The following is a 26,062-nucleotide window of genomic DNA, read 5'->3' as shown; positions in this document are numbered from 1 at the left end:
AAGGTAGTCAAAATGTACAAACTTCCTGTTATAAGATAAATAAATACTAGAGATGTAATGTGCAGTATGATGAAGGTAATTAACGCTGCTTTGTGTTATATATGAAAGTTGTTAAGAGAGTAAATCTTGAGAGTTCTCATTACAAGGAGAAGAATATTTTTTTCTGTTTCTTTTTTTTTTTTATATTAGGAAGAAGACCACACTTTTTTTTTTTTTTTTTAAGATGTTGGGGGTAGGAGTTTATTAATTTTATTTATTTATTTTTGCTGTGTTGGGTTTTCGTTTCTGTGCGAGGGCTTTCTCTACTTGTGGCAAGTGGAGACCTCTCTTCATCGCCGTGTGCAGGCCTCTCACTATTGCGGCCTCTCTTGTTGCGGAGCACAGGCTCCAGACGCACAGGCTCAGTAGTTGTGGCTCATGGGCCTAGTTGCTTCGTGGCATGTGGGATCTTCCCAGACCCCTGCATTAGCAGGCAGATTCTCAACCACTGCGCCACCAGGGAATCCCTTTTCTGTTTCTTTAATGTTGTATCTATATGAGATGATGGATATTCACTAAACCTATTATGGTCATCATTTCATGGTGTATGTAAGTCAAATCATTATGTTATACATCTTACACTTATAGAATATGGAATGTCAGTTACATCTCAGTAAAACTGGAAAAAAAAAAGATGAGCAAACAGAAAGAAGAAAAGAAGCATGTCTGCAGGTGTATTGCAAACCAGCCCTTTCATTGTCCAGCCTGTTCTTTTTTGTTTGTTTTATGATTAAAGGATTTATTAAGTTATAGGTATAAAACATACTGCTAATTGTATTAGCAGAGGATCAATGTAAAAATGCTCCATAAGTTTGCAAATGTCAATTAAATTTTGTTACAGTTGTTGAAAGGCCTGATATTATATTCTTGCCAGTATTTAAAATGTACAGAGAACATTGTTAGTGTCAGCATTGAGTTTACAGAGCCTAACAGACCCAAAGTGATGTATTTAGGAAGAGCAATAATAGGAAGCATGTGTGTTCATGTAGGTGAGGGAAAGAGTGGGGTATTAGGTTACTCTTTTGGTGCATATATATGGAATCTAAAAAAAAAAAAAAAAGATTCTGACGAACCTAGGGGCCGGACAGGAATAAAGATGCAGACGTAGAGAATGGACTTGAGGACACGGGGAGGGGGAAGGGTAAGCTGGGACGAAGTGAGAGAGTAGCATTGACATATATACATTACCAAATGTAAAATAGCTAGCTAGCTGGAAGCAGCTACATCGCGCATGGAGATCAGCTCAGTGCTGTGTGACCAGTTAGAGGGGTTGGATAAGGAGGGTGGGAGGGGGCTTCCCTGGTGGCGCAGTGGTTGAGAGTCCGCCTGCCGATGGCTCTGCAAGGGGAGAAGCCACAGCAGTGAGAGGCCCGCGTACCGCTAAAAAAAAAAGGAGGGTGGAAGGGAGATGCAAGAGGGAGGGGATATGGGGATATATGTATACATATAGCTGATTCACTTTTATACAGCAGAAACTAACACAACATTGTAAAGCAATTATCCTCCCACAAAGATGTTAAAAAAAAGAAGTTACTGTGTTGGTCAACGGGCAAAACAGTAATTTTAAGAAGTTTCAGAGTTTAAAAAGATTTAAAATAGTTTAAAAAACTGTAAAACTGCAGTACGTTTTTTTACAACTGGTTATTAGAAAACTAAGGAAAGCCATCATTAGCTTGAATAAAGTAACATGAAAGTGAGACTGCTTTAGTTTAGGGGAAAAAAAACCCCAAAATTCCAATGCATTATCAGAAAGATTTTCCAATACAAGGAGGCATGTTGCTCATTAAGGAGGAGTTCGATAAGAAAAGCACTTTCTTTTGGCTGCACTGTGCAACATGCAGGATCTTGGTTTCCTGGCCAGAGATCGAACCTGTGCCCCGCTGCAGTGGAAGTGCAGAGTCTTAAACACTGGACCGCCAGGGAAGTCCCCTGAAAAGCACTTAACTAAATTCACAACTGTGGGAATGACCAGTTCAGAGATGAAGTGAATGCCTGATTTGGGGAAGGATGGCAGGTGCAAGAAAAAGATTTTTAAAAGTTTCTGATAATACCAACAATTCTTCATCATGTACTGCATTTGACAGAAGTTAATCTTTTTAAAAAAAAAAAATTATTTATTTATTTATTTAGGGCTGCGTTGGGTCTTCGTTGCTGTGCGTGGGCTTTCTCTAGTTGTGGCGAGTGGGGCTTCTCATTGCGGTGGCTTCTCTTGTTGTGGAGCACGGACTCTAGGTGTGCGGGCTTCAGTAGTTGTGGCATGTGGGCTCAGTGGTTGTGGCTCACGGGCTCCAAAGCGCAGGCTCAGTAGTTGTGGTGTACGGGCTTAGTTGCTCCACAGCATGTGGGATCTTCCCAGACCAGGGCTCAAACCCGTGTCGCCTGCATTGCCAAGTGGATTCCTAACCACTGCACCACCAGGGAAGCCCAGAAATTAACCTTTTAAAGATTTCCCCTGACGGTTTTATTTAGTTTAACTCTTCTGTGTATTGTGTAGTTTAAATTAATCTCCATATTATGTCAAAACAGTCTCCATCCTTTGATCACATCAGGTGTTTCACAAAGTCCACTCCAGTATACCTCAACTAAAGGTGGTTATTAGGGGAATACATGTGACTAGGATTTCTGTTCAGAGTGTCAGCAAAAGCTGATAAACTAAACTGTTTTTTTAAAACTTCAAAATCAAAAAGAGTGATCCAAAGAGATTTGTTAGACGTTATGATATACAGTAGAGTTTTATGTAATGAACATGGATAAATTATTGAGTATATTAAATAGCAGTATTTCATGATGGAGGCCGTACTACTTTACATAACAAAAACGAGGTAGAAAGCGTATGTATTTCCTGGGACTTCCCTGGTGGTGCAGTGGTTAAGAATCCGCCTGCCAATGCAGGGGACACGGGGTCGAGCCCTGGTCCGGGAAGATCCCACATGCTGCTGAGCAACTAAGCCTGTGGGCCACAACTACTCAGCCTGCGCTCTAGAGCCCACAAGCTACAACTACTGAGCCTGCATTCCACAAGTACTGAAGCCAGCGTGCCTAGAGCCCATGCTCTGCAACAAGAGAAGCCACTGCAATGAGAAGACCACGCACTGCAACAAAGAGTAGACCCCACTCGCTGCAACTAGAGAAAGCCCGCGTGCAGCAACGAAGACCCAGTGCAACCAAAAATTAAAAAAAAAAAGTATATATAAAGAAAAAATGGGTATGTACTTCCAAACATCAAGCTACAGTCTTAAAGACAAAGGCATTTAAAAAGTGTAGTGCTTAGTGTTTGTAGCACATCAATGCAACTAACTTCAGAGGGTGTTTTGGCAACTCTTTAAAAATTTTCTTTATATTTTTTATTTTTAAAGCACTTTGTTGAGGTATGATTGACATATAAAAGCTTTACACATTTAATGTATACATTTAATGAGTTTGGGGATAAGTATACACCTGAGAAATCGTCACCACCAGCAAAGCCATAAACATTCATCACCTCACAGAGTTTACTCCCACCCTGTTGTCATCGTTGTCTTCTTCCTATTCTTCCTCTTCCCCTCCTTCTCCCTCTCCTTCTCCATCTTAGTAAGAACACTTAACATAAGATGTACTCTTTTAGCAAATTTTAAGTGTACAGTACAGTATTGTTAGCTATAGACACTGTGCCATATAGAGGATATCCAGAACTCTGTATCCTTTAAACATTATCTTTCCAACTTCTCTTCCTTTTTAACCCCTGGGAGCCACCATTCTACTCTCTGCTTCTCTGAGTTTGACTGTTTTAGAGTCCACATATAAGTGAGGTCATGCAGAATGGTTTCTTTTTTTCCTGTATCTGGCTAATTTCACTTAGCATTATGTCCTCTTCCATCCATCTTGTCACAAACGATGGAATTTTAAGGCTGAATAATATCCCACTGTATGTATATATCACATTTTCTTTATCCATTCATCTGTCAATGGACATTTAGGTATTTTGGCAGCTCTTAATCTGAACATGAATAGGGACTTTGGAAAAATAAGACTTTAAGAAGGCTTGTCATTTTAGGTCCAAATTTTTTATTTCCTATTTAAAAGCTCTTTAAAATTTTTTTTTTAAATTTTAAATATAGTTAATTTGCAATGTTTTGTTAGTTTTAGGACCAAATTGTAATAGATTTTGAAAGTTCGAACTCTTAGACTTTAAACAAAACCTTGAAATTACTGATTGGCTCAAATGGTTTTATGGAAAAAACTAATCTGTAACAAAAACTTGGCATTGAATTTTTTTTGAGCAAAGTGTACAAAAGTTCCAAGTAGGACAGGGCAAGGAAGGACGGGGCTCTGACATTTACAACAGGAAGCATTTTCTCTTCCTCTTCTTGGCACAGAGGGTGGGCAAGGTTTTTTGAAAATAAGATATTGTATTAGGGAGTAGAATTTGAATTAAAGCTATTAGCTTAATATTATTAATTATATATATCTCTTTCCTTATTTTTTGAATGTTTGATCTGTCAGGTGTTGATAAGAGTTGTAACTTTTCACTACTATTGATTTTTTTTCAGTTTCTTTCAGAGTTTTTTTGCTTTTACATATTTCCATGCTGTTTTGACACATACAAATTCATAATGACTTCAAATTCAAGATAGACTACAGAAGACACACATTTATTGTTACTTCCTTTTGAAATCACATTGAGGAAGAAGTATAAAAATACAGAGAAAAAAGAAAATCTGAGAGGTATGCCACTCGTAGACCAGAATATGATGAATTTCTGGTTGAATAAAGCAATTGGGAATCAATTAATGGCAAAGCCCTAGCGAGCTTAGTGAACCTGTGGCCCTATTTGGAAAGTTGGAAGGACCATCCCCAAATTGTCATTCTGTGTTTTCCCCAGTTTCAAAAGTGGGGACATCCTAGGAGAAAGAGCAAGCCATGGGCACAGCCAGATTATTAAAGTTATGGAAAGCCAAGCCTTTTACTTAACAGTGTAGATGTCTCTAGTGGTTTTCCTCCTGAGCTAATGCCAAAAATTTGGCTCTCTGAATTGCAAATTCATCCATAGGAAATTCCAAAGTGGGTACTATGGGGAGAAAGTTAAGGGTAGTGCTTTAGGTAGCTTGTAGTATCCTGAGGGATATTGGACCTCCAGTACCTACAAGATGGGCTACTCTATCCACCATAAAGGAAAGCCTGGCTAGTTACATGGTTCCTTTCTCTCCCTTGACGTCATTCTAGACAGGACTCCTTTGGTCAGAACTTAGGTTCATTGCTAGGCAAATAGGGATTCTCACTTGGGCTGAGGAAATACAGCCCAGCTATCAGAATGTAACTCTAGACCCTCATCTGCAAATATGAATGGACAACCTGTAAGAACCATGCTTTTGAGGAAAACCATTAGTCTGAGAGAGAGGCACCAATTTCAACAAACTGAATAATGAAACAGCAGAGGAGACAGGTTAATATAGGGTACAGAATAAACTTTAAAACCAGAGATATTTGAGAAGATACAGTATCCACTGAAAAAAGATTGCTGTGAAAAAGAAACTAAGTTTATTTTGGAATTAAAACATGATCTTTTAAGTAAAAATTCAGTAGATGGAGTGAAGTTCAAATTAGCTTAGAAGGAAGAGTTTAGGGATTCTGAGAATGTAATAGAAAGACAAAGATAGAAAATACAGGAGAAGAAGTTAAAGCAATATGGAGGCTAGATTTAGGAGTTCTTACATCCTATAATAGAAATTCTAGTAAGAATGAACAGAGAAAATGGAAGCAAGTGTTGAAACAGAAGAAAATTTATTGAGTTCAAGAAGGGCTCAAATCTTTTGATTGGAAGATTCCCCCTGGGTTCTGGATGTAAGACCACCAGAGCTTGTTAGAGTGGTAGAAGTGAAAATAAAGGGGACATGATGAATTTGAGTGGATGACCATGAGACATTTAAAGGCTGACTTGGTAAGAGAAGTGAAATAGCATTCCAGATTTGAAAATTAGATATCTGAAGAAATGATAGCTGCATTTCCCACATTGAGCAATGTGGGAAAAAATTGGGAAAGAAAGTCGTAGCTTAAGAGGGAAGATATTAATTAGGCTTTAAGTGTAAATTTTCACCAGTTCCACTTTCCTTCTAAGAAAAATTCTGTTATAGGTGGAATGCTTTTGTTTCTGTTTCCTGTAGCTTGAGCAATTCCATCTATTCTGTACAGTACAGTTTGGTTTTCTGAGCATGGCTTAGGGAGAGGAACTAGAGTCAAGTCATAAAATTAAAAGGCATGGAGTTTTGGGAAGACCAAAAGCAGACAAATGATTCTTGTATGCTTATGACAAAAAGCAAAGTGAAAATGTAAGCCCCTTCCCCGAGAGGGAGATCGTGAAAGTGTCTAGGCATCAAAAGATACATTATCAGCTCCGTGCTTTGTGACCACCTAGAGGGGTGGGAGGGAGGGAGATGCAAGAGGGAAGAGATATGGGAACATATGTATATGTATAACTGATTCATTTTGTGATAAAGCAGAAACTAACACCATTGTAAAGCAATTATACTCCAATAAAGATGTTAAAAAAATAAATTATATTCATTATCCCAGATTTAAGACAGATAAAATGCCACTGCTATACCTATTAACTTGGCATGGTATTTTTATTGCTTTATTTTGAAGAATTGAAGAAAATTATTGTGAATTTCCTGAGTTTCTCTCAAACCAATATTTCCCTTAAAATGGTACGTTTTTCTGTTGTGAATTCTTCCATAGCATTTTTAGGATCATGACTCCTGCATCTGGGAAGGGAATATATATATATTTTTTTGAGGTACGCAGGCCTCTCACTGTTGTGGCCTCTCCCGTTGCGGAGCGCAGGCTCCGGACACGCAGGCTCAGCGGCCATGGCTCACGGGCCCAGCCGCTCCACGGCACGTGGGATCCTCCCAGACCGGGGCACGAACCCGTGTCCCCTGCATCGGCAGGCGGACACTCTCAACCACTGCGCCACCAGGGAAGCCCAGAAGGGAATATTTTACGGAGCTTAAGGTGAGAGTGACGTCCCGGAAGTATTTTGAGGGCATTTGATAATCAGACTGAACATTAGTATGTGTTCGCCCAAAGCGTTAGGTTCTTGGTTCTCAGAACCGTTCTGCTTGTCTTCAGATTCAACTGTTCTCTGGGCTTGGTTCTTGCAGCAAAGGTAGGGGCACTTTGCATTACATCATCAGCTTGGGCTCCCCACCCTTACTTTATCACAGTCCTGAGAACTTTCCTGAGTAGGTTCTATCCTAAGAACATTGGTTTCATTCTGGTTGTGAGGGAGATTTACTTCTAACCCCACAGGGGTTACAAAGTTGAAGTATAGTTATCTCTGCTTAGAAGTTCAAAACATGTTTTCTTCCTGATTTGAGTTTTTATAATGACAAAATAGAAGGAAAAATAACCACTCAAAACTGTTTGTTGAACAACTGTTGCTTACCTGAGTCAAAATAAGGTGAGTGGACACCCTCCATTTGGGCCAGAATATCTGTTAGGGAATGGGTATGATGTGGAATGTTGGGAAATAAGTGTATTATGGTAGCTTGGGTTAATATTTTAGAGCACCCTGAATTTGGGGGAACTGGTGAAGCTTTCTGAGCAGGGGAGTGCCATGATCGAACCAGTACTTCTGAGGATTAGTCTGCCCACAGATTGCAGGAATGCCCTGGCATTTGGCACCAGCCCTTACTTGTAGGTTCCTGGTCATTTGTTGTGGGAGTGGCAGAAAGCGAAATGCCAGATGAGAGGCTATTTTTGTTCCCTGGGGATCAGGAAGTATGAAGCTGAGAGTGAATGGTGACAGTGGGAGTAAAAAGGGACAGATTCCTGAGAAGTTGTGGAGAAGGAAGGGACAGTCTGACAACCTGACAGAATATAAGCAGGGAAGAAGGAAAAGGCCTTAGTGGTCATGTCAGGAGAAAGCAAGGTTTTCTCCTGATGAAAATGTTCACCATGGGACTTCTCTGGTTGTATAGTGATTAAGAATCCGCCTGCCAATGCAGGGGACATGGGTTCGATCCCTGGTCCGGGAAGATCCCATATGCCGTGGAGCAACTAAGCGCATGCGCTACAACTATTGAGCCTGCACTCTACAGCCCTCGAGCCACAGCTGCTGAGCCCAGGCGCTGCAACTACTGAAGCCCCTGTGCTTTAGGGCCCGCGTGCGGCAACTACTGAGCCCACGTGCTGCAACTATTGAAGACTGCGTGCCTAGAACCCGTGCTCCACAACAAGAGAAGCCACTGCAATGAGAAGCCCTCGCACCGCAACGAAGAGTAGCCCCTGCTCACGGCAACTAGAGAAAGCCCGCGCACGGCAACGAAGACCCAACGCAGCCCTCCCCACCAAAAAAAAAATGTTAAGCAGACAATCTGGTGGAAGTGTTAGGTACTACCCTGAGTTATGTGGATTTGGGGAATCATGTTTGTGTAAATGCTAGTTGAAACCCTGGAATAAAGAAAAAGAAGAGAAGAGCGCTGAGTGTCCCACCCTGGGCAGGGTTGCAGTAGTGGGAGAGGAGCAGCAGAGTAAACAGCAGTTGGGAAGATGGGAAGAGGACTAGGATGTCACTTAAACTGAGGTAGGAGAGAATTTCAAACTCGAGGGGATTATCCATCAAACTCTCGTCGAAAAGCTGAGTAAAGGAGTTACTGTGCAGGTGGAGAATTCTTAGAGTTGATGGGTTTGGGTTTATGTAGGGAAGTTGGGGAAAGGAGCCTTAAGTACCTTAAGGAACCCCATTTATTGCCTTCTAAATTGGCTTGATTTCATGTATAATATGCCATTCTGCTTAGAAAATTAGCTTATTTTTATCATTTTGTAATTACATTTTTAAAGGGGAAAAGAATTATGGCTAGAGGTGATTTTGATGGGGAGAGAGCAGTGACAGCTTATTCAGAGCATGTACGTTTTCCAGTTTTTATAGTTGAACTTTTTTTTGGTTTTTTTGGTCCTTTTGTTTGAAGCGCTTTGAGTAAATAATGTGAAACATGCTCTTTCCTGAAAATGAATAGAATATGTCTCAGAGTTGACAGGCTGAAAATCTGTTTATTATATTAACATTAATTAAATGAGTTTCTCATGGATATTTGATTAAGGAGTATATATGTATATAAATGCAAGTTTGGCATCTGAAAATAAGACATAAATAATCATAATTTACAGCAAACAAGTAGAGTCAGGGAAAAAGGAAAAAAGATAAAGTGCTATAGAAATTCAGAGGCGGGAGAGATTATTTTCAGCTTTTTCTTTTTGTGTGTGTAGGGAAGGGGTCTTGGGGGAAGATCCAAGCAGAGGTGATAGGAGAAAGGTGTTCCGGGTAGAAGAAACCCTGAGCCAAATATAGAGTTTGGATCTCATGTGGACATGGAGCATTTTTTGTTTGGTTGAAGTGTGTTCGTATGGTGGTCGCGCGAGGTGCTTGAAGGAGAGTTAGGGAAGATAATGAGAGAAAGATAGTTTGCAGCTGGAACTTAGAAGCTGGCAGGAGTTTCAACTTTGTTTGAAGGCAGCAGGAAGCCATTAAACATTTTTTGAACAGAGGCCTGATATCACCTGGCTGATGCTTTAGAAAAATGATTCTTGTTTTTGTTATTTGAAATTTTAGTAAGCAGCATGCGGCACTTATATCATCAGCTAAAAATGATAAAAGTAAAAGAAAGATGCATCTAATAGAACCATTTAGGTTGGATTAGAAAGTGAGAACGTAGTGATAAGGAAACCAGTGAGGGAGGAGGTTTATGTAATACTTGCGACATGAGTAAGCCCTAATCCCTGATGTGTGCTCTTTTGAAGCAATGATTAGTACTAAGTAGTATATTATTTTATTGGTTTTTTTTTTGTTGTAAGTTTTTGGCTTAAGTAGAAAAGGAAGCATTAAGGTCATTGGGGTGGCTTGCAAAAACTCAAGGCACACTGTAGTTGGACCTCAGAAAGGTCTAGAACCGGGAGCTAAAAAGCTATTATTGGTCGGCCTCCCTTCTCTGCTCCTTCTCCTCTATTTCTCAGGGCATTCACTGGATTCTTTTTATTATTTATTTGTAAACTTTATCTCACTAGTCTACGCTGAAGTTGGAAAATGGCCTTCTTCACCTATGTTCCAGTCACCAGGAGAGGAGAGGGGAGAGACAGAGACAGAGAGAGAAAAATAGACTGAGTGACCTTTGCTCATAGTTTCGATTCTCTTCTCGGGGATAGGACTTTGATTTTATTGTGCCCAGAGATGAACTTATTTTTACCGTTTTATAGTTAGTGCCAATCACCTATGGCCAGGAGAGTATAAATACACTGCAGGAATTTACTTCTCTAGATTGGGGGGTTAGTTTTTTGTGTTTTTTTTTTTTTGTGTGTGGCTTATTTATTTATTTTTTAAAAATTTTCTTTATTTTAAAAATTTTGGCTGCACCAGTACTTCGTTACTGCACACGGGCTTTCTCTAGTTGTGGCGAGTGGGAGCTACTCTTCGTTGTGGTGCATGGACTTCTCATTGCGGTGGCTTCTCTTGTTGTGGAGCACGGGCTCTAGAGCGCAGGCTCAGTAGTTGTGGCACACGAGCTTAGTTGCTCCGCGGCATGTGGGATCTTCCCGGACCAGGACTTGAACCTGTGTCCCCTGCATTGGCAGGCAGATTCTTAACCACTGCACCACCAGGGAGACCCGATTGGGGGATTAGTTAAGAGGTCATTTTAAGTTAGGCAGAAATCCCAAAGGGTGTTTACTCTAATTATGCGCTTTGAATCTTTAACCGTTGTTTAACGTATTGGTTGAAAGATAGCAGACTACATTAAATTCAGAGAAGTAATATGAAAATTGTGCAGGAATTTCCTCCCAATAAGCTACAGAGTATAAATTGAACCTTAATAAAGCTGGTTACCCTTGTGGGAGTGAGGAGTATACAGAGTGAGAGGAGACCAGAGTGCTGTGGTGCTGGAAATGTTCTCTAGCTTGATCTGGGTAGAGTAGTGATTACACAGATTTATGCATGTGTCAGAATGCATCAAGACGTTTGCAGTATGTGTGTATGTACGTATGTATGTATGATGTATGTAAGCAGTATCTCAAAAAGTCGAGGCAAAGCTGACTTACTTGTTTTATCCACCTTTCCTTGTCATATAGATGCCCATGTATCATTATGTTTTTGGCCATTTAATTTTAACTTTTCCCTTTTATTTCAGGTAGACACGTTTTTGATAGATGTTCATCTGTCACATAATTTTTGGTCTTTCAGAAATGTAAACACTATGGTGACATTTTTTAATACATATATTTTAAAAAGTAATTCTTGGTTTACTTTTTCACCTAATTTAGGAGCTGTGACTGATGAGAATTAAAGGCCATGGATGAAGATGGACTTGAATTACAACCACAAGAGCCAAACTCATATTTTGATGCAACAGGTATAACTACTTGGGTTGTTCCACTTCCCACCTACCAGTTTTGGAGTTGGTTGTCAAGTGGAAAAATTGCTAGACACTGTCAATGATATTTACACTTAAGTATCTTGTTATCCTATCAAGCTTACAGATGTTAAAGTGAGTATATTATTATTCCCCTCCTTAAAAATTTGGCTCCCTCATAACCAACACTCATATTCTTGTCAGTAACAGCAACATTATCAAAACCTTAGTGTTTACTTCAGTCCTGTTAAAGTTCTCCCTTTGAAAATATTCCTTGCTTACATCTCTTCTTCTACTTTCTTCCACATAGACCATTACCTGGCAGGTAAAGTATAAAACTAAGGCCCTCCATGTTCTGACCCCATCCTACTTTTAGAATCCTCTCTCTTACAAGTTAGCCAAAGGAGTATTACCTCACTCCCCAAACTGTACAAGGAGAATTAAATTTATGAAGTTCTAAAAATGGGAAAAAAATATTCACAATTTTGGGTTACTCATGGTTCCAGTTATATAACATAGTGAAGTGATTATGCTAGGTTTTGTAATATAAAATTGTTTTGTATCACACTAAGTAGCTACCCTTATAAATAAAATGTTAATGAGTTTTCCATTGGACTTGAAATGACTGTATTGTATACTAAAGAAATAGCAATTAACTTTATCAGGAAATTAAATATTAGCGATTTTTAATTTTTAACTTTTCTTTAATCTCTAAATCTAATGGGGGTTTGTGTATTTTTCTTAACCATTTGGGATAGTCTTTTGACTCATATTTGGTAATTTCAGCTTGATAATGATAAATGCAAAGTTATGATTCTTCTTTAGAACATGAAGTATAATTAATGTGCTTGAAAGAGAGACTAAGCTCTTTGGAGAAAAACGCACACCATTTACTAGCTTAATGTTGCCACAAGCAAGCCTGGATCATGGGCTAAGGGGTAGATTGAAGGGCTGTTGCATTTTAGCCCTGATTGTTAACACTTATGGTGTTTGTTTATCTTTGAGCAAGTCACTTAATCTGCCAGGGCCTCCATTTTCATATGTCCTAATAATAATGAAACCTTTCATTACAGTTTTTCAGAACACTTCCCATATATTCCCATTTGATCATCACAGCAGTCCTGTGAGGTATGCATGGCAGATACTACTGTCCTCATTTCACTGATGAGGAAACCGAAACTCAGAGGTTAAATGACTTGCCCAAGGTCACAAAACTAATAAGTGTCCAAATCCTGCTCTCTGATTTAGATTTTTTTAACCAGTACTCTTGCCACTAAATGCTTTCATCTTCATGTCTGCAAAATGGAGATTACAGTGATCTATTGCTTGATGTTAATATTGAGAATATTGAAAACAGAATAAAGCATTTTGTAGAAGTTCTATGGGAATTAAAGCAAGCACTCTTTATTATTTCTAGGTGTAAATAAAATGGATATTAACTGGCTTTAAGATTTCTTACATTTTTAAAGGTTCTTTGGCCCTTGTTGATTATTTGTGTTTGTTTAAAAAAAAAAAAAAGCTATGTGTCTCTCTGAGGGCCTGGCCATTGACACAGAGTCATTGAGTTAGGCAGCTGCTTGGACTCGGCCTGGTCTGAGTCACATCCAGAAGCACTAATCGACTGAATAGCTTTTTAGGTAAGACTTTTATAAAATATTGTTTGCTTTTCTCTGGATTAGGAACCAAGGTACCAGATTTGTTTTATTTTATCTTAACATTATGTTTTTGGCAAAGATATCCGATTTTGATTCTCATTTGTGGCATTTATTCAGAGTAGTATTTACTGAGCACCATAACCTGTGCAAACTGTGTGATCTTGGTGAAGTCATTTAATCTCACCGGGCTTCAATTGATTCAACCCTCTACCTTCATTAGTTAACTGCAGAGTGGACTAGAGTAGGGTTTCTTATGTTCTGAGGAACTGCCAGGGGGATTGGCATATGGGGGGGGTGGGAGGAAGCTGAATGGAGGCAGACTACCCTGGTGAGGTTGGGGCACTAACCTCACCTTCCATTGCTCCAGAGCAACTGCACTTTTATTCATCTTATCTGTCCACAGAGGCTCCTTAACCAGTTGTCTTTCCTCTTTAACTGTGGCCTTCTAGCCCTCTTTTTATTTATGGCCCGATTCTTTTTATATTCTAGATTCGGAGGATAGTTTCTGAATTTTCATAATTGTAATTGGAGGATATTGGTGGGATATTGTTCTAGAACAAAGGAGGAGAAAGGGGAAATAAAGGGAAGTAAAAGAAAACATGGGAGAGATGGACAGGAGAAAAAATATGAGTTGAAAGAGAGATGGAGCAAGAAGGAAAAGAAGTGAAAAACATACAATGAAGGAAAATGGTATATTTGCCACCTGAAGTTGCTTTACTTATTAATTTTTATAATCATCCCTTAAGTACCTATGCATATGGGTTTAGTTTTAGTCAACCTAGAATATTACTTTCATGGATATATTTGTGTGTGTGTGTGACTGCCTCAGTTACTTTGTTTTTCTTTTATTTCCTTACTTGTTAATTGATTTGGGATGAGTATAAAAGTGCTTGTATTAAGAATTTCTATTTCTGATATGATTCAAAAATAGATTCCCTCTTTATTTCTTTAATCTATCTTAATGTTTGAGACAACTGAGGAGCTAGTTTGTTTTCCTGGTAGAAATTAAGTAACATTTACATTAATTGAGGTAGTCATGCATGTCTGCCTGAAATTTTGTGATTTTAATTTTTGTTTTTTTAAGGAGCTGATGCTACACACATGGATGGTGATCAAATTGTTGTGGAAGTACAAGAAACTGTTTTTGTTTCAGATGTTGTGGATTCAGACATAACTGTGCATAACTTTGTTCCTGATGACCCAGACTCAGTTGTAATCCAAGATGTTATCGAGGACGTTGTTATAGAAGATGTTCAGTGTCCAGATATCATGGAAGAAGCAGATGTATCTGAAACGGTCATCATTCCTGAGCAAGTGCTGGACTCAGATGTAACCGAAGAAGTTTCTTTAGCACATTGCACAGTCCCAGATGATGTTTTAGCTTCTGATATTACTTCAGCCTCAATGTCTATGCCAGAACACGTCTTGACGAGTGAATCCATACATGTGTCTGATGTTGGACATGTTGAACACGTTGTTCATGATAGTGTAGTAGAGGCAGAGATCGTCACTGATCCTCTGACAGCTGATGTAGTGTCAGAAGAAGTCTTGGTAGCAGATTGTGCCTCTGAAGCAGTCATAGATGCCAATGGGATTCCTGTGGACCAGCAAGATGATGACAAAAGCAACTGTGAGGACTACCTTATGATTTCCTGTAAGTCCTGGGGTACAGTGATTGTCAAAGGTGTTTTTGAAGGCTGTCTTTCCTAACTTATATCAGGGGTGAAATTTTCTTGACTTCTATAAAATTAAATCTCATAAACCTTCCTTCATTGTTGTTTCAGTTTGGAGCCTGTAAGATAACTCAAAATTAAGAAAAGTGGAATGGTACAGAGTAGAATCATTTCTCTGTAAGGACACAGTAGAAAGATGAGATTTCTTCAGTCTAGAGATCAGAGATTGAAAGGACTAGAACTGAACTTGGTGAAATCATGAAGGATGTGATTAGGCTGTTACCAGCCTTCATTAGAATTAGGAACTCTCTTGAAACTTAAAAGGAGTTCAACTTAGAGAAAAATGTATACCCAAAATACTTATATATTCTTCTATATGGATGTACAGTACTACTTATATAATACTATGTACTTATATAATATGTAAAATGCTCTTTATATAACAGATAGCACGGGAAAGAGCTCTGGCATAGTATTTAAACAAATATTCCAAAACATGATTTCAAGTGTGATGGACTCATACTAGGTTATTGAAGAAAAGTAAGGTGTTTTAGAACACACCTCTAACATCTGGGAGAACAGCTATGTCTTCTTACAATTTATTTCTTGGTACCACTTTCAGAGATCCTGAGGATCCTAATCCTCAGTTGGATAGACCACAGTTCTGACCCAGTATGGAAATTCTAATTATGCCTATAGGAACTAAACTTCAAACAAATAAAGACTCACAGACTATTTGCTTATATAAATGCACGAGACCATTTGCTTTGCTTAAATACCTGTTATAAAACAGGAATTTAATATAAAATATTGGAGTTCACCAGCATTTTAGGAAATACCTTTTAAAAGTTCTTAAGATTTTGGAAATCAGAGTTCTTTGTGTAAAGAGGAGGAAAATGCCTTCATTCAACACGTGTTTACTGTGCCCCTACTATGTGTCAGACATTTTTGTAGATAGTGCAAATATGGATATGTGCTAAATAAAAATTACACAAAACATTGTCCTTGGAGAGCTTACAGTCTACAGTGGGAGAGAAAGATAGGTTACACTGTGATGCGGAGGTGTGACTAAATTGCTGTGGAGACAGAATGGAGTTGCTGACCTTTGAACTCAAGGATGAGTTCCTAGTTTTGCAGGATGAAGAAGGACATGGACAGGAGAGAGCCATTCTAGGCAAATAGTATATAGTATGTCAAAAAGGTCTTGGCTTCTGCTGGGAATAATGGGAACTTTAAGATGTACTCAAATCTTTGTGCACTTTCTGTTTATTTACTTAAAATAAATTTCTAGAAATAATATTGCTGGATCAGAGGGTATACATATTTACAAGTCTGGTTATATTTGCCTTGATATTTTGCCTAATATAATTCCACCCACCAAGTTTATGAGAATGTCCCTTTCCCTGCACTCTGACCAACATAGGGTATTGTTTTCTCTTTTAATTTTTGCCACTCTGACAAGGAAAAATGTAATATCCTGTTTCAAGTTTGAATTTATTTTAGGAAGGTAATCCTGGTAGGAATAAGGAATAAGAATAGGTGAGAAGAGATTAGTGCTAGAGAGAAGTTGGAATGGTTCCTACATGAGGTAAAGAAGATCCTAAGTACCATCATAGTAATGGGAGTAGAGCAGGGGAGCTGGATTTAAGAGAGATTAGGAAGTAAAATGAATGCGATTTGGTGATAGATAGAATAGGGGTAAGGATTTGAGGGAGAAAGAATTCAAGGAGGACACTAAGGTTTCTGCCGTGGGAGACTGGGTGCCTGGTTATGCCATTACCTGGGAGGAGGAATAGATTTGGTGGAAAGAAAATGTTTCGGGACCTGTTAAAAGTTTAGGTTTCTTGCCGGGGACAATCTGGTGGATGTTTTCTGTAGGCAGTTGAAAATATGAATTTGGTCCTTTTGAGAGAGTTTGTGACTAGAGGAAGAAATTTGGGACAACGGAATATAGGTAGTACCCTATGTGGAAATGGGGTGATGGTCCCCAGAGAGTGCTTGTCAAATAAGAGTGTCAAGTACGGATCCTTTGGGCATTTAAGAAGTACGCAGGGCTTCCCTGGTGGTGCAGTGGTTGAGAGTCCGCCTGCCGATGCAGGGGATACGGGTTCGTGCCCCGGTCCGGGAAGATCCCACATGCCGCAGAGCGGCTGGGCCCGTGAGCCATGGCTACTGAGCCTGTGCGTCCGGAGCTTGTGCTCTGCAACGGGAGAGGCCACAACAGTGAGAGGCCTGCGTACTGCCAAAAAAAAAAAAAAAAAAAAGTAGGCAAGTAGGCAGAGAAGAGCCCATGAAAATCAGGAGGTTTTAGGAAGAGGAGGAGGAGAAAAATCTTTAGAATGTTTTTAACACTGTCAAAGATAAGCAGAATTTCTAAGAGTGTTAGTTACTGAGGAGGGAGTAGGCTTTTTCGTTAGGCAGTTAGGAGGTCATTGGTATCTTTTTTTTTTTTTAATTATCCTTTTTGTTTTATTTTTTTTAATTTTTAAATTTTTTATTATAACTATTGTGTGTAATATAGACTCAAGGATGTATTGTACAACATGGGGAATATAGTCAATATTTTGTAATAACTATAAATGGAAAGTAACCTTAAAAATCATAAAAAGTTATTGGTATCTTAATTAGAATAGTTTCAATAAATCATGGGCCAGTGGAAAAGAGATAGAGGAGATAAGCTATAATGGATTGAGAAGTTGGTGGAAGTGGTGGAATAGGTGAAGCAGTTTGTATAAATTGCCGTTTTGGTCAGTGAAGGGACAGAAGAAGCAAGAGTACAGCTTTTGATGGTTGGATGGATGGTGGAAGTGTGTTGAGCATATATATAGGTTTACAGGTGCAGGACACAAACAGTTGAACAGAGACTGAAGATATAGGAAGGACTAACAGTTGGAGCAGGTTCCAGAGAAGAGGAACGGAGTGGGGTCCAGGGCAGTGGTGGAAGGCTGGTCAGTGAGTCCTAGAGAGAAAGAGTCCCCTTCTCTGAGACAGGAAGGCAGTTAAGGATCTGGAAAATTGGAGAGCCTGGGCCTGGGACAGTAAGTTTAAAAAGGAGTGTTTGAATGTTGGGAGCTATTTTCTCTGTGTAGCAAATTCACCTGCTAATATAGAAGGACTTGCAGAAGTTGGGTGAGAGTTGAAGGGTAGTGGCAGAGGGTTGAAAAGCCTTTGTCATATGGGGATGGGCCAGGGCAGGAAGCTAAGAACTTATAGTTTGCTGAACGAACTGCAGGGGCCAGCTGAGATTGGGAGACTTAAGTTTGTATGTAAGATGCACTATTTAAATGAAAATGCTATTTTTAAATATAACTGCTGGATTTTCTATCCCACGACTAGGCAACCCAGGGGCAAGCCTGGAGAAGGGAGGGAATTGGGTTCATTGTGCTTTATGAGGGGAGGAGGATCTGGTGAAATACTTGAGAAAGCAGTCTCTGTTCTTGATTTCTCTTTCCCTTTTCTGTCCTTTCTGTCTTAAACATGTTAGCTAAGGAGTAAAGTTCATGGCATTAGTTCGACCTTCACCTGCACACTGTCTCTTACCTTTATTACTCTTTTAGGAAGTCAACCCTCCAAGAAGGTCATCCAAAAAACCAGACGTTTCGTTAGTAATGGTTGACATAGCGTAGTAGATTCTTGTATTAGAGCTCAGACTTATAAAACTTTTATTAAAAATTTTATTTATAGTCATCTTTTTTTTTAGGCCCTGGGTTTGTGCTAATTGATACAGATTTTAATGTTCCTGAAAAAGTAAATACAGATAGACACAAACTGCTACTGTACTGAATTTTAGTATATTTTATATATGTACATAACATACATATTTTTATAATACAATGATAATTTCTTCCTTTACTTTTTATTTCCTCCTTTCCTCCCTCCCTTTCTTCTTTCTTTTAAAAATAGAATATCACATCCAAGCTCAAAGAATACAAAGAACACATATACAAGTTCTTATCCCCCTATTTCACTATAGTGAAATGGTTGGATTGGTTTTAAATTGGGTTTAGGGATGGTGACTTTTGGTAGTTATCTTTTGTCTTCTCTATTATACAGACACTTCTTCACTCTTCCCCCCACTCCATACCATCATCCCCTTTCCCTTCAAAGTAATGATCATGTTTAAACTGTTGGCTTTGGAATCAAACCAGATGAATGCCTTGGAATTAACTAGCTTTTCTCTTTTCTGCTTCCCAGTAAAGATATTTCTTTTATGCTACATTTTAACTTAAAACCTATATTGATTTCAAAAGTTCAGGATTGAGAAGGGCTTTGTAGTAAGCATATAGAGGAACTGTGGCCTGATTTTATCTGTGATAGAGAATGCTGAGAAGCCATTATTAGCAGTCAACTTTAATGCTCTTCATAATATGATGAGAGATGGTAGTATCTCTGAATTCCTGTGAAATTTATTCATCGCTTTATAGGTCAAAGACGAACATGAACAGATGTGCAAATATTCTTTTTAAAAATTTCAGTAAGTCATTGAATCTGAGAGTCTACTAAACAGCTTTTATAAAGTTTTTAGAGTCCGTCTTGACAGATCTCTTCCCTCTGAAAGTCTCATTTAAAAAGATGATAAAGTAGCAAGTAGTAGTGTCATGGGTAGTGTACATTGGCACAGACATTCTTTGTCACAGTATAGCTGCCTTTGAGTTCAGGATAATGTCTTCATCTAGTCTTTGCTCTCTAGATGTTGTGATTGCTTCTAAATTGATTGTATGGGCTTCCCTGGTGGCGCAGTGGTTGAGAGTCTGCCTGCTGACGCAGGGGACACGGGTTCATGCCCCGGTCCGGGAAGATCCCACATGCCGCGGAGCGGCTGGGCCCGTGAGCCATGGCCGCTGAGCCTGTGCGTCCGGAGCCTGTGCTCCGCAACGGGAGAGGCCACAACAGTGAGAGGCCTGCGTACTGCAAAAAAAATAAAAAAATAAAATAAATTAAAAAAAAAATAAAATAATAAAATAAATTTAAAAAAAATAATAAAAATATTTAAAAATAAAATAAATAAATAAATTGATTGTATGTTTCTTGAGGACAGGAACTGTCTATTGCATCTTAGCTACTTATGTATATTCCCCATCAAATCCTTTGGCATATTAGATGTGAAATATTTGTTGAATAAATGAATGCTATAGCTGAAAGTCCGTGGATATCACGCCTCATCCAAGGTATTAATGACACATTTCTTCCCTACCAGTAGCTGTGGCTGTTACTTGGTTCTGGTCAGGCTAGATATGGTAGCACTGCTTTATGGTACTTAGGCGTTTTCTGGCTCTCTGAAAGGTGGAGTGTTTGAATCATCCACTTGTTACTCAAATTGTTTCTTAGTTCTCCATGAATCTGAGACAGCTGCCAGGCATCCCTAAGTTCTTTGCAGTGGTCTTCACGCTCCTACAGTTTCACTCTGCAGCTGCATAGTCAAGATGCTATTTTGTGAAACATCAGTTTGTACAATAGGGAAAGTTGGAGGAGATCTGGTGACGATGAGTCAGGCACTGCCTTGCAACAGCTGCAGGAAACAAAATATTCTTTGGGTGCCTCTGATATTAATATGATCAACGAAATGTCACTCTAGGTCTTGTTGACATCTCTCATGTCTTTTAATTAGGACAGTTAGGTAGGAGATGAATGGGAGTTAGGTGTTCCTTTCTAATCCTAGATTCAATTTAAGTTTTGAAATAAACTTTTTTTTTGGTAATAGCTTTTCATACACATACCATACTGTTCACCCGTTTAAAGTGTGCAATTCAGTGGTTTTTGGTATATTAATAAACTTGTGCAACCATCCTCATGATCAATTTTAGAAATGTTTTCATCTCCGCAAGGAGAAACCCCATATTCTTTAGCTATCACTCATCCCTCTCCATCCTCTCCACCTCTAAGCAAGCCCTAATCTACTTTCTGTATTTGCCCACTCTGGACATTTCATATCAATGGTATCCTGTAATATGTGGTCCTTTGTGTCTGGCTTCTTTCACCTAGCATAATGTTTCCAACATTCGTCTATGTTGTAGCATGCATCAGTACTTCATTCCTTTTTATTACTGAATAATATTCCATTGTATGGGTATACATTTTAGTCTGTTCATCAGTTAATAAACTTTTGGGTTGTTTCCACTTCTTGGCTGTTAGGACTTCAATATCAAGTTTGTGTACAAGTTTTTGTTGGATATATGTTTTCATCTCTTCTGAGTATTTATGTGGGAGTGGAATTGCTGGGTCATATGGTAATTCTATGTTTAACCTTTTGAGGAACTGCCAGACTGTTTTCTAAAGCAGCTGCACCATTTTACATTCCTGCTAGCAGTGAATGAGGATTCCATTTTCTCCACATCCTCTCCAGTACTTGTTAATACTGTCTTTTTGGTGATAGCCATCCTAGTGGATATGAAGTGTGGTATCCTCTTGTGGTTTTGATATACATTTCCCTGATGGTTAATGATGTTGAGCGTCTTTTCACGTGCTTATTGGCCGTTTGTATATATTCTTTGGCGAAATGTCTGTTCAGATCTTTTGCCCTTTTTAAAAAGTAAATTTATTTATTTATTTGGCTTTGTTGGGTCTTCATTGCTGTGCGCGGGCTTTCTGTAGTTGCAGTGAGCGAGGGCTACTCTTTGTTGCGGTGTGCGGGCTTCTCCTTGCAGTGGCTTCTCTTGTTGCAGAGCACGGGCTCCAGGCACGCAGGCTTAGTAGTTGTGGCGCACGGGCTTAGTTGCTCCGCGGCATGTGGGATCTTCCCCGACCAGCGCTCGAACCCGTGTCCCGTGCATTGGCAGGCGGATTCTTAACCACTGCGCCACCAGGGACGCCCATTTTGCCCATTTTTAAATTGAGTTATTTGTCTTTTTTTACTGAGTTGAAAGAATTTTTGATATATTCTAGATGCAAATCCCTTATATATGATTTGCAAATATTTTCTCCCGTTCTGTTGGCTGTCTTTGCAAATATTTTCTCCCGTTCTGTTGGTTGTCTTTACTTTTTTGATAGCGTCCTTTGATGTACAAAAGTTTTAAGTTTTGATGAAATCCAGTTTATCTAAACAGGCATACCTTGGAGATATTGTGTGTTTGATTCCAGACCACTATGGTAAAGCAAATATTGCACTAAAGCGAGTCACATGAATGTTTTTGGTTTCTCAGTTATGTTAACACTATACTGTAGTTTGTTACATGTGCTTTAGGTCTTAAAAAATGTACATATCTTAATTAAAAATATTTTAGGGCTTCCCTGGTGGCGCAGTGGTTGAGAGTCCGCCTGCCGATGCAGGAGACACGGGTTCGTGCCCTGGTCCGGGAGGATCCCACATGCCGCGGAGCAACTAAGCCCGTGAGCCATGGCCGCTGAGCCTGCGCGTCCGGAGCCTGTGCTCCGCAACGGGAGAGGCCACAACAGTGAGAGGCCCGCATACCGCAAAAAAAAAAAAAAAAAAAAAAAAAAAAAAATTTTATTGCTTAAAAAATGCTAACCATCATCTGAGCCTTCAGTAGTTGTAGTAGTGACATTAAAGATTACTGATCACAGTTCACTATAACAAATACAATAATCATGAAAAAATATTAAATATTGTGAGAATTACCAAAATATCACACAGAGACACGAAAAGAAGCAAAATATATGTAAGCAAATGCGATTGGAAAAATGGCACCGATAGACTTGCTTGACCCAGGGTTGCCATAAACCTTCAATTTGTAAAAAACACAGTATCTGTGAAGTGCAATAAAATAGGGCATGCCTGTAAATTTTTTTGTTGCTTCTGTGTTTGGTATCATATGTAATAAATTGTTGGCTAACCCAAGGTCATAAGGATTTACACTGTTTTCTCCTCTAAGAATTATGTAGTTTTAGCCCTTATGTTTAGGCCTTTGATCTATTTTGAGTTTATTTTTGTACATAGTGTGAGGTAAGGAGCTAACTTTATTCTTTGGCATGTGGGTATTCAGTTGTCCTAAGCACTTTTTGTTGAAAAGTTTATTCTTTCCCCATTGAATGTTCTTGGCACCCTTGTTGAAAATAATTGACGGTAAATGTGAGGGGTTAATTGCTATACTCTTAATTCTATTCCATTGACCTATATGTCTATCCTTATACTGTTTTCATGTTATCAGAAATGGGTAGTGAATTTGCAAAATTTACTACCCTTAATATTAAAGTCTGAATTTTAAAAGGCCAGGCAAAAATCCATAAGTGAGTTTTTAAAGGTTTAGCAAAATTAATAAGTTATGTCAACATAGTGTGTTCTTGTGGAAAACCAGGATACTTGGGTATGTGTGCTTACTGTTGATAGTAACATCAAAGAAAACAACTAATATGCCTCTGGAGTATGGGACGTCTCCTGCCAAAGCCCGATCACTTGGCAGAGAGTCTCTGTTCTAATGTAAACCTTTATGGTGCTTCATTTCTAATACACATTTTAATAAAATATGTGTTTTCAGTTATTTTAAACAGTTTTAAAGAAGACAAACATTAACAAAAATTATAGCAAATAATTTAGTCTTGGAACCTTTAAACTAGTTGGGTCAAGTGAAAGTTTATCAACATTTTTAACATGTTTATTGTAAACTTGGAAATTTTACTTGGTGCAGACCATAACTTTAATAAGCCTTTTTGATGACAGTGAGTGTGGAGTAATAACCTAGCTGTGTTCTCTCCATTTAGTTGTTTTTATATTCTAAGGTCAAAGACCTTTTCACTAAGATAAGATTGTATACAAAACACCATGTTCTGCAGTATGCAACTGCTTTTATGAAAGCTGAATGTTAATATATCATTAGATTGGTTAGTTCTTAACTAATGCTTATTGAACTATCTTGGTATAGTAGCATATATATATATATATATATATATATATATATAAAATTTAAGTCCATTTGAATTAATATTTCAAGAAAGAGTTCAGGTACTAATGTGTGCAAAATGCTCTCAGACTCATCAGACCCATCTTCTAACGGCCTTTGAGTCAATGGGCATTTCCATCAGAAGATATAATTAAGTTTGTTTGGTGAGGTTTGTTTTTAATAAAGTTCTTTTTGGGGAAAAATGTTTAGGATTGTGTTTATGGTTTGATTGTTATCAAGTCAATATGGACAGTTTAAAAAAATTTTTTAAACTTAAGCTTTTTTATCCCAAGAATTAATTTAGTTGGAGATTTGTAACAAGTTGGTAACAATAAAAATAGGTAATAGTAAACCTTCAATAAATAATATCTTTGTGCCAGAACTTACTATCTAATTTGTTAATTATAGCAAGCTTATAACATTAGTGTTACCACTGTTTTACAGATTGGGGAACTGAGGCTCTGTTTAAGTAACTTGTCCAAAGTTACACATCCAGCTAGCATTAGGGTGAACATTTGAAATCAAATGTGTTTTATTCCAAAGTATCTAGTCCCCACTCTCATATGCCCTTCTTCATGTGTGTGTGTGTTTGTGTGTGTGTGTGTGTATAAAGTTAATACTACAGAGCAGTAGAGTTTGGGATAAATAGTGCTTATTGGTGGACAGAAGAGGCAAGTAGAGTTCCAGTGATTTACTAAAATTTGCAGTATTACTGAATACCCAATTTCAAGGACATTAGGAAATAATTTAGAGGGGGCTTAAACATTTTCTTATTTAACCCGTCATAGCAGAATCTACCCAGACAGCCTCCAAACCCTTTTCCATTGTTTTTCTACCTCAGAAATGTTATTTTTTTCAAATTTATGTTTACATGAAAAAAGGAATTGTATATAAACTATTATTTTTATACTCTTGCCCATGTTTACCTTTTCTTATATCTTTATTCACAAACATTTATTGATAAGCTACGATAAGCTAGGAACTGTGCTAGCTGTTAGAGATAAACAGTGAAAGTCTCTGACTTTAAAAGTTCACAGTCCTGGAGAGAAGACAAACAGAAACAGATAATTACAGTTTAGTGTGAAAAGATATATAACTGGATGTACAAAGCATTTTGGAAGCACTAAGGGAAAAGATGTTGGGAAATTTGGGGTACACTTGGGTGAGCTAAATGCTATGAAAGTGTTATAAGCCAAAGTTCTGTGGGAGCTTGGTTGAAGACATAACTGAATTTATTTCATCTCTACTCCTGTGCATTTCCTTCCCTCTTATATTGTTTTGAAGCAAATTCTGCACGTCATCTCATTCATAAGTATTTCAGTATATAGTTCTGAAAGATAACGATTTAAAAAAAATAAACAGTAATATCATTATCACATCTTTAAAAAATAATGTGGGGTGAACTTAATTTGAAGGGGGAATGAAATGTTCAGTGGGTAGCCGAGGAGGGAGGAATGGCAGAGAGGAGAGCATGTTTATTTGGAGGGAGCTGGGAAAGATCTGTGAGTGTTCAGAGACTTCTTCTTTGGGGTGCAAATAATGTCTCTGATGATGTGAATGGAGAAAATGATGAGAAGTGAGTGGCAAAATAGGGAAAGGTACAGTCATAAAGGCTCTTGAATATACTAAGAGGCCTGCTCTGCCTTTTTGATATGGGGAGTTTAGAGGGTTGTAAGCAGATTAATAGTAACGTGCTTAGATTTACAGTTCAGAAAAGTAACCTTAACGGCACTGTCGAGAGCAGATGAGGTAAGAGTAAAATCAGAAACCAAAAAGATACACTATGGGAGGAGGTTGTAGTAGTCCAGCTGAGGAACAAATGATGATGGTTTGAAATAAGGTTCTATCAGTAGAGTTTGACGGAAGCTGCTTCATGACATACTTAGAAAGTAGGATTTGGATTAAATTTAGGGTTGAGGAAGAGGGAGGGTTTGAAGCTTCCTCTTAGGCTTCTGGCTTGTGCAGCTGGGCAGACAGTAAAACCATCACTAGGGGCGGAGCACATTAGACAAGCTGAGGGTCTATATACATGGTTGCTGCCTGCCGCTGTCCACTGTACAGCCGCCATGCCAGCAGCACCCTGTGGATGCAGTGTGTGGTGGCCCTGGCCCTCTAGTTTAGGTGTTTTGACCAGTTGATCTGATGTTAGCTCCTAATTAAGCACAACTTTTGTCATAGTGTAGACATCCAATAAAAAGTTGTTCGGGGAATGAATGATAAATAAATCCAAATCTCTGTATGTTTAATACATAAACTCTGAGGATTAGTACAATCTAATGACTTGTTTATTGATTCTAGGGGCTGTTAGTACAGGAGACATGGTAAAATATTTGTTTATTCCTTTGTTCTGTGGGCTGATTGTTGCGTGTGTATGTATCTTACCATTTTTTTAAATATATGCGCTCTATCAGTTTTTGTCCTTAAACCATTTGATAAACCACAATAAAATTTTAGAATTAAAAAAATACATATCCACATGGGAA

General features: G+C 38.5%; 1 protein-coding gene across 8 annotated transcripts in view; it reads left to right on the top strand.

Moving 5' to 3' along the window:
* ZFX (zinc finger protein X-linked) overlaps positions 1 to 26,062 on the top strand; it is a 60,672-nt gene that overhangs the window by 18,224 nt on the left and 16,386 nt on the right. For 3 of the 8 annotated variants that reach the window (XM_059050630.2, XM_059050629.2, XM_067023664.1), the window contains exons 2-3: positions 11,329 to 11,417; positions 14,157 to 14,726. In XM_059050630.2, the coding sequence (XP_058906613.1) occupies positions 11,357 to 11,417; positions 14,157 to 14,726 (631 nt within the window). In that variant the 5' untranslated portion in view covers positions 11,329 to 11,356. Of the gene's footprint in view, positions 1 to 11,328; positions 11,418 to 12,490; positions 12,546 to 13,744; positions 13,763 to 14,156; positions 14,727 to 26,062 lie in introns of those variants that run through there. The other 5 variants (XM_067023668.1, XM_067023667.1, XM_067023666.1 and 2 more) reach the window with 3 other exon arrangements.

This window comes from Kogia breviceps, chromosome X (genome assembly GCF_026419965.1).
Source record: "Kogia breviceps isolate mKogBre1 chromosome X, mKogBre1 haplotype 1, whole genome shotgun sequence".
In the NCBI taxonomy this organism is placed as follows: Eukaryota; Metazoa; Chordata; class Mammalia; order Artiodactyla; family Physeteridae; genus Kogia; species Kogia breviceps.
Note: the sequence above shows the minus strand (reverse complement) of the source record. Positions and strands in the feature narration are given on the sequence as shown.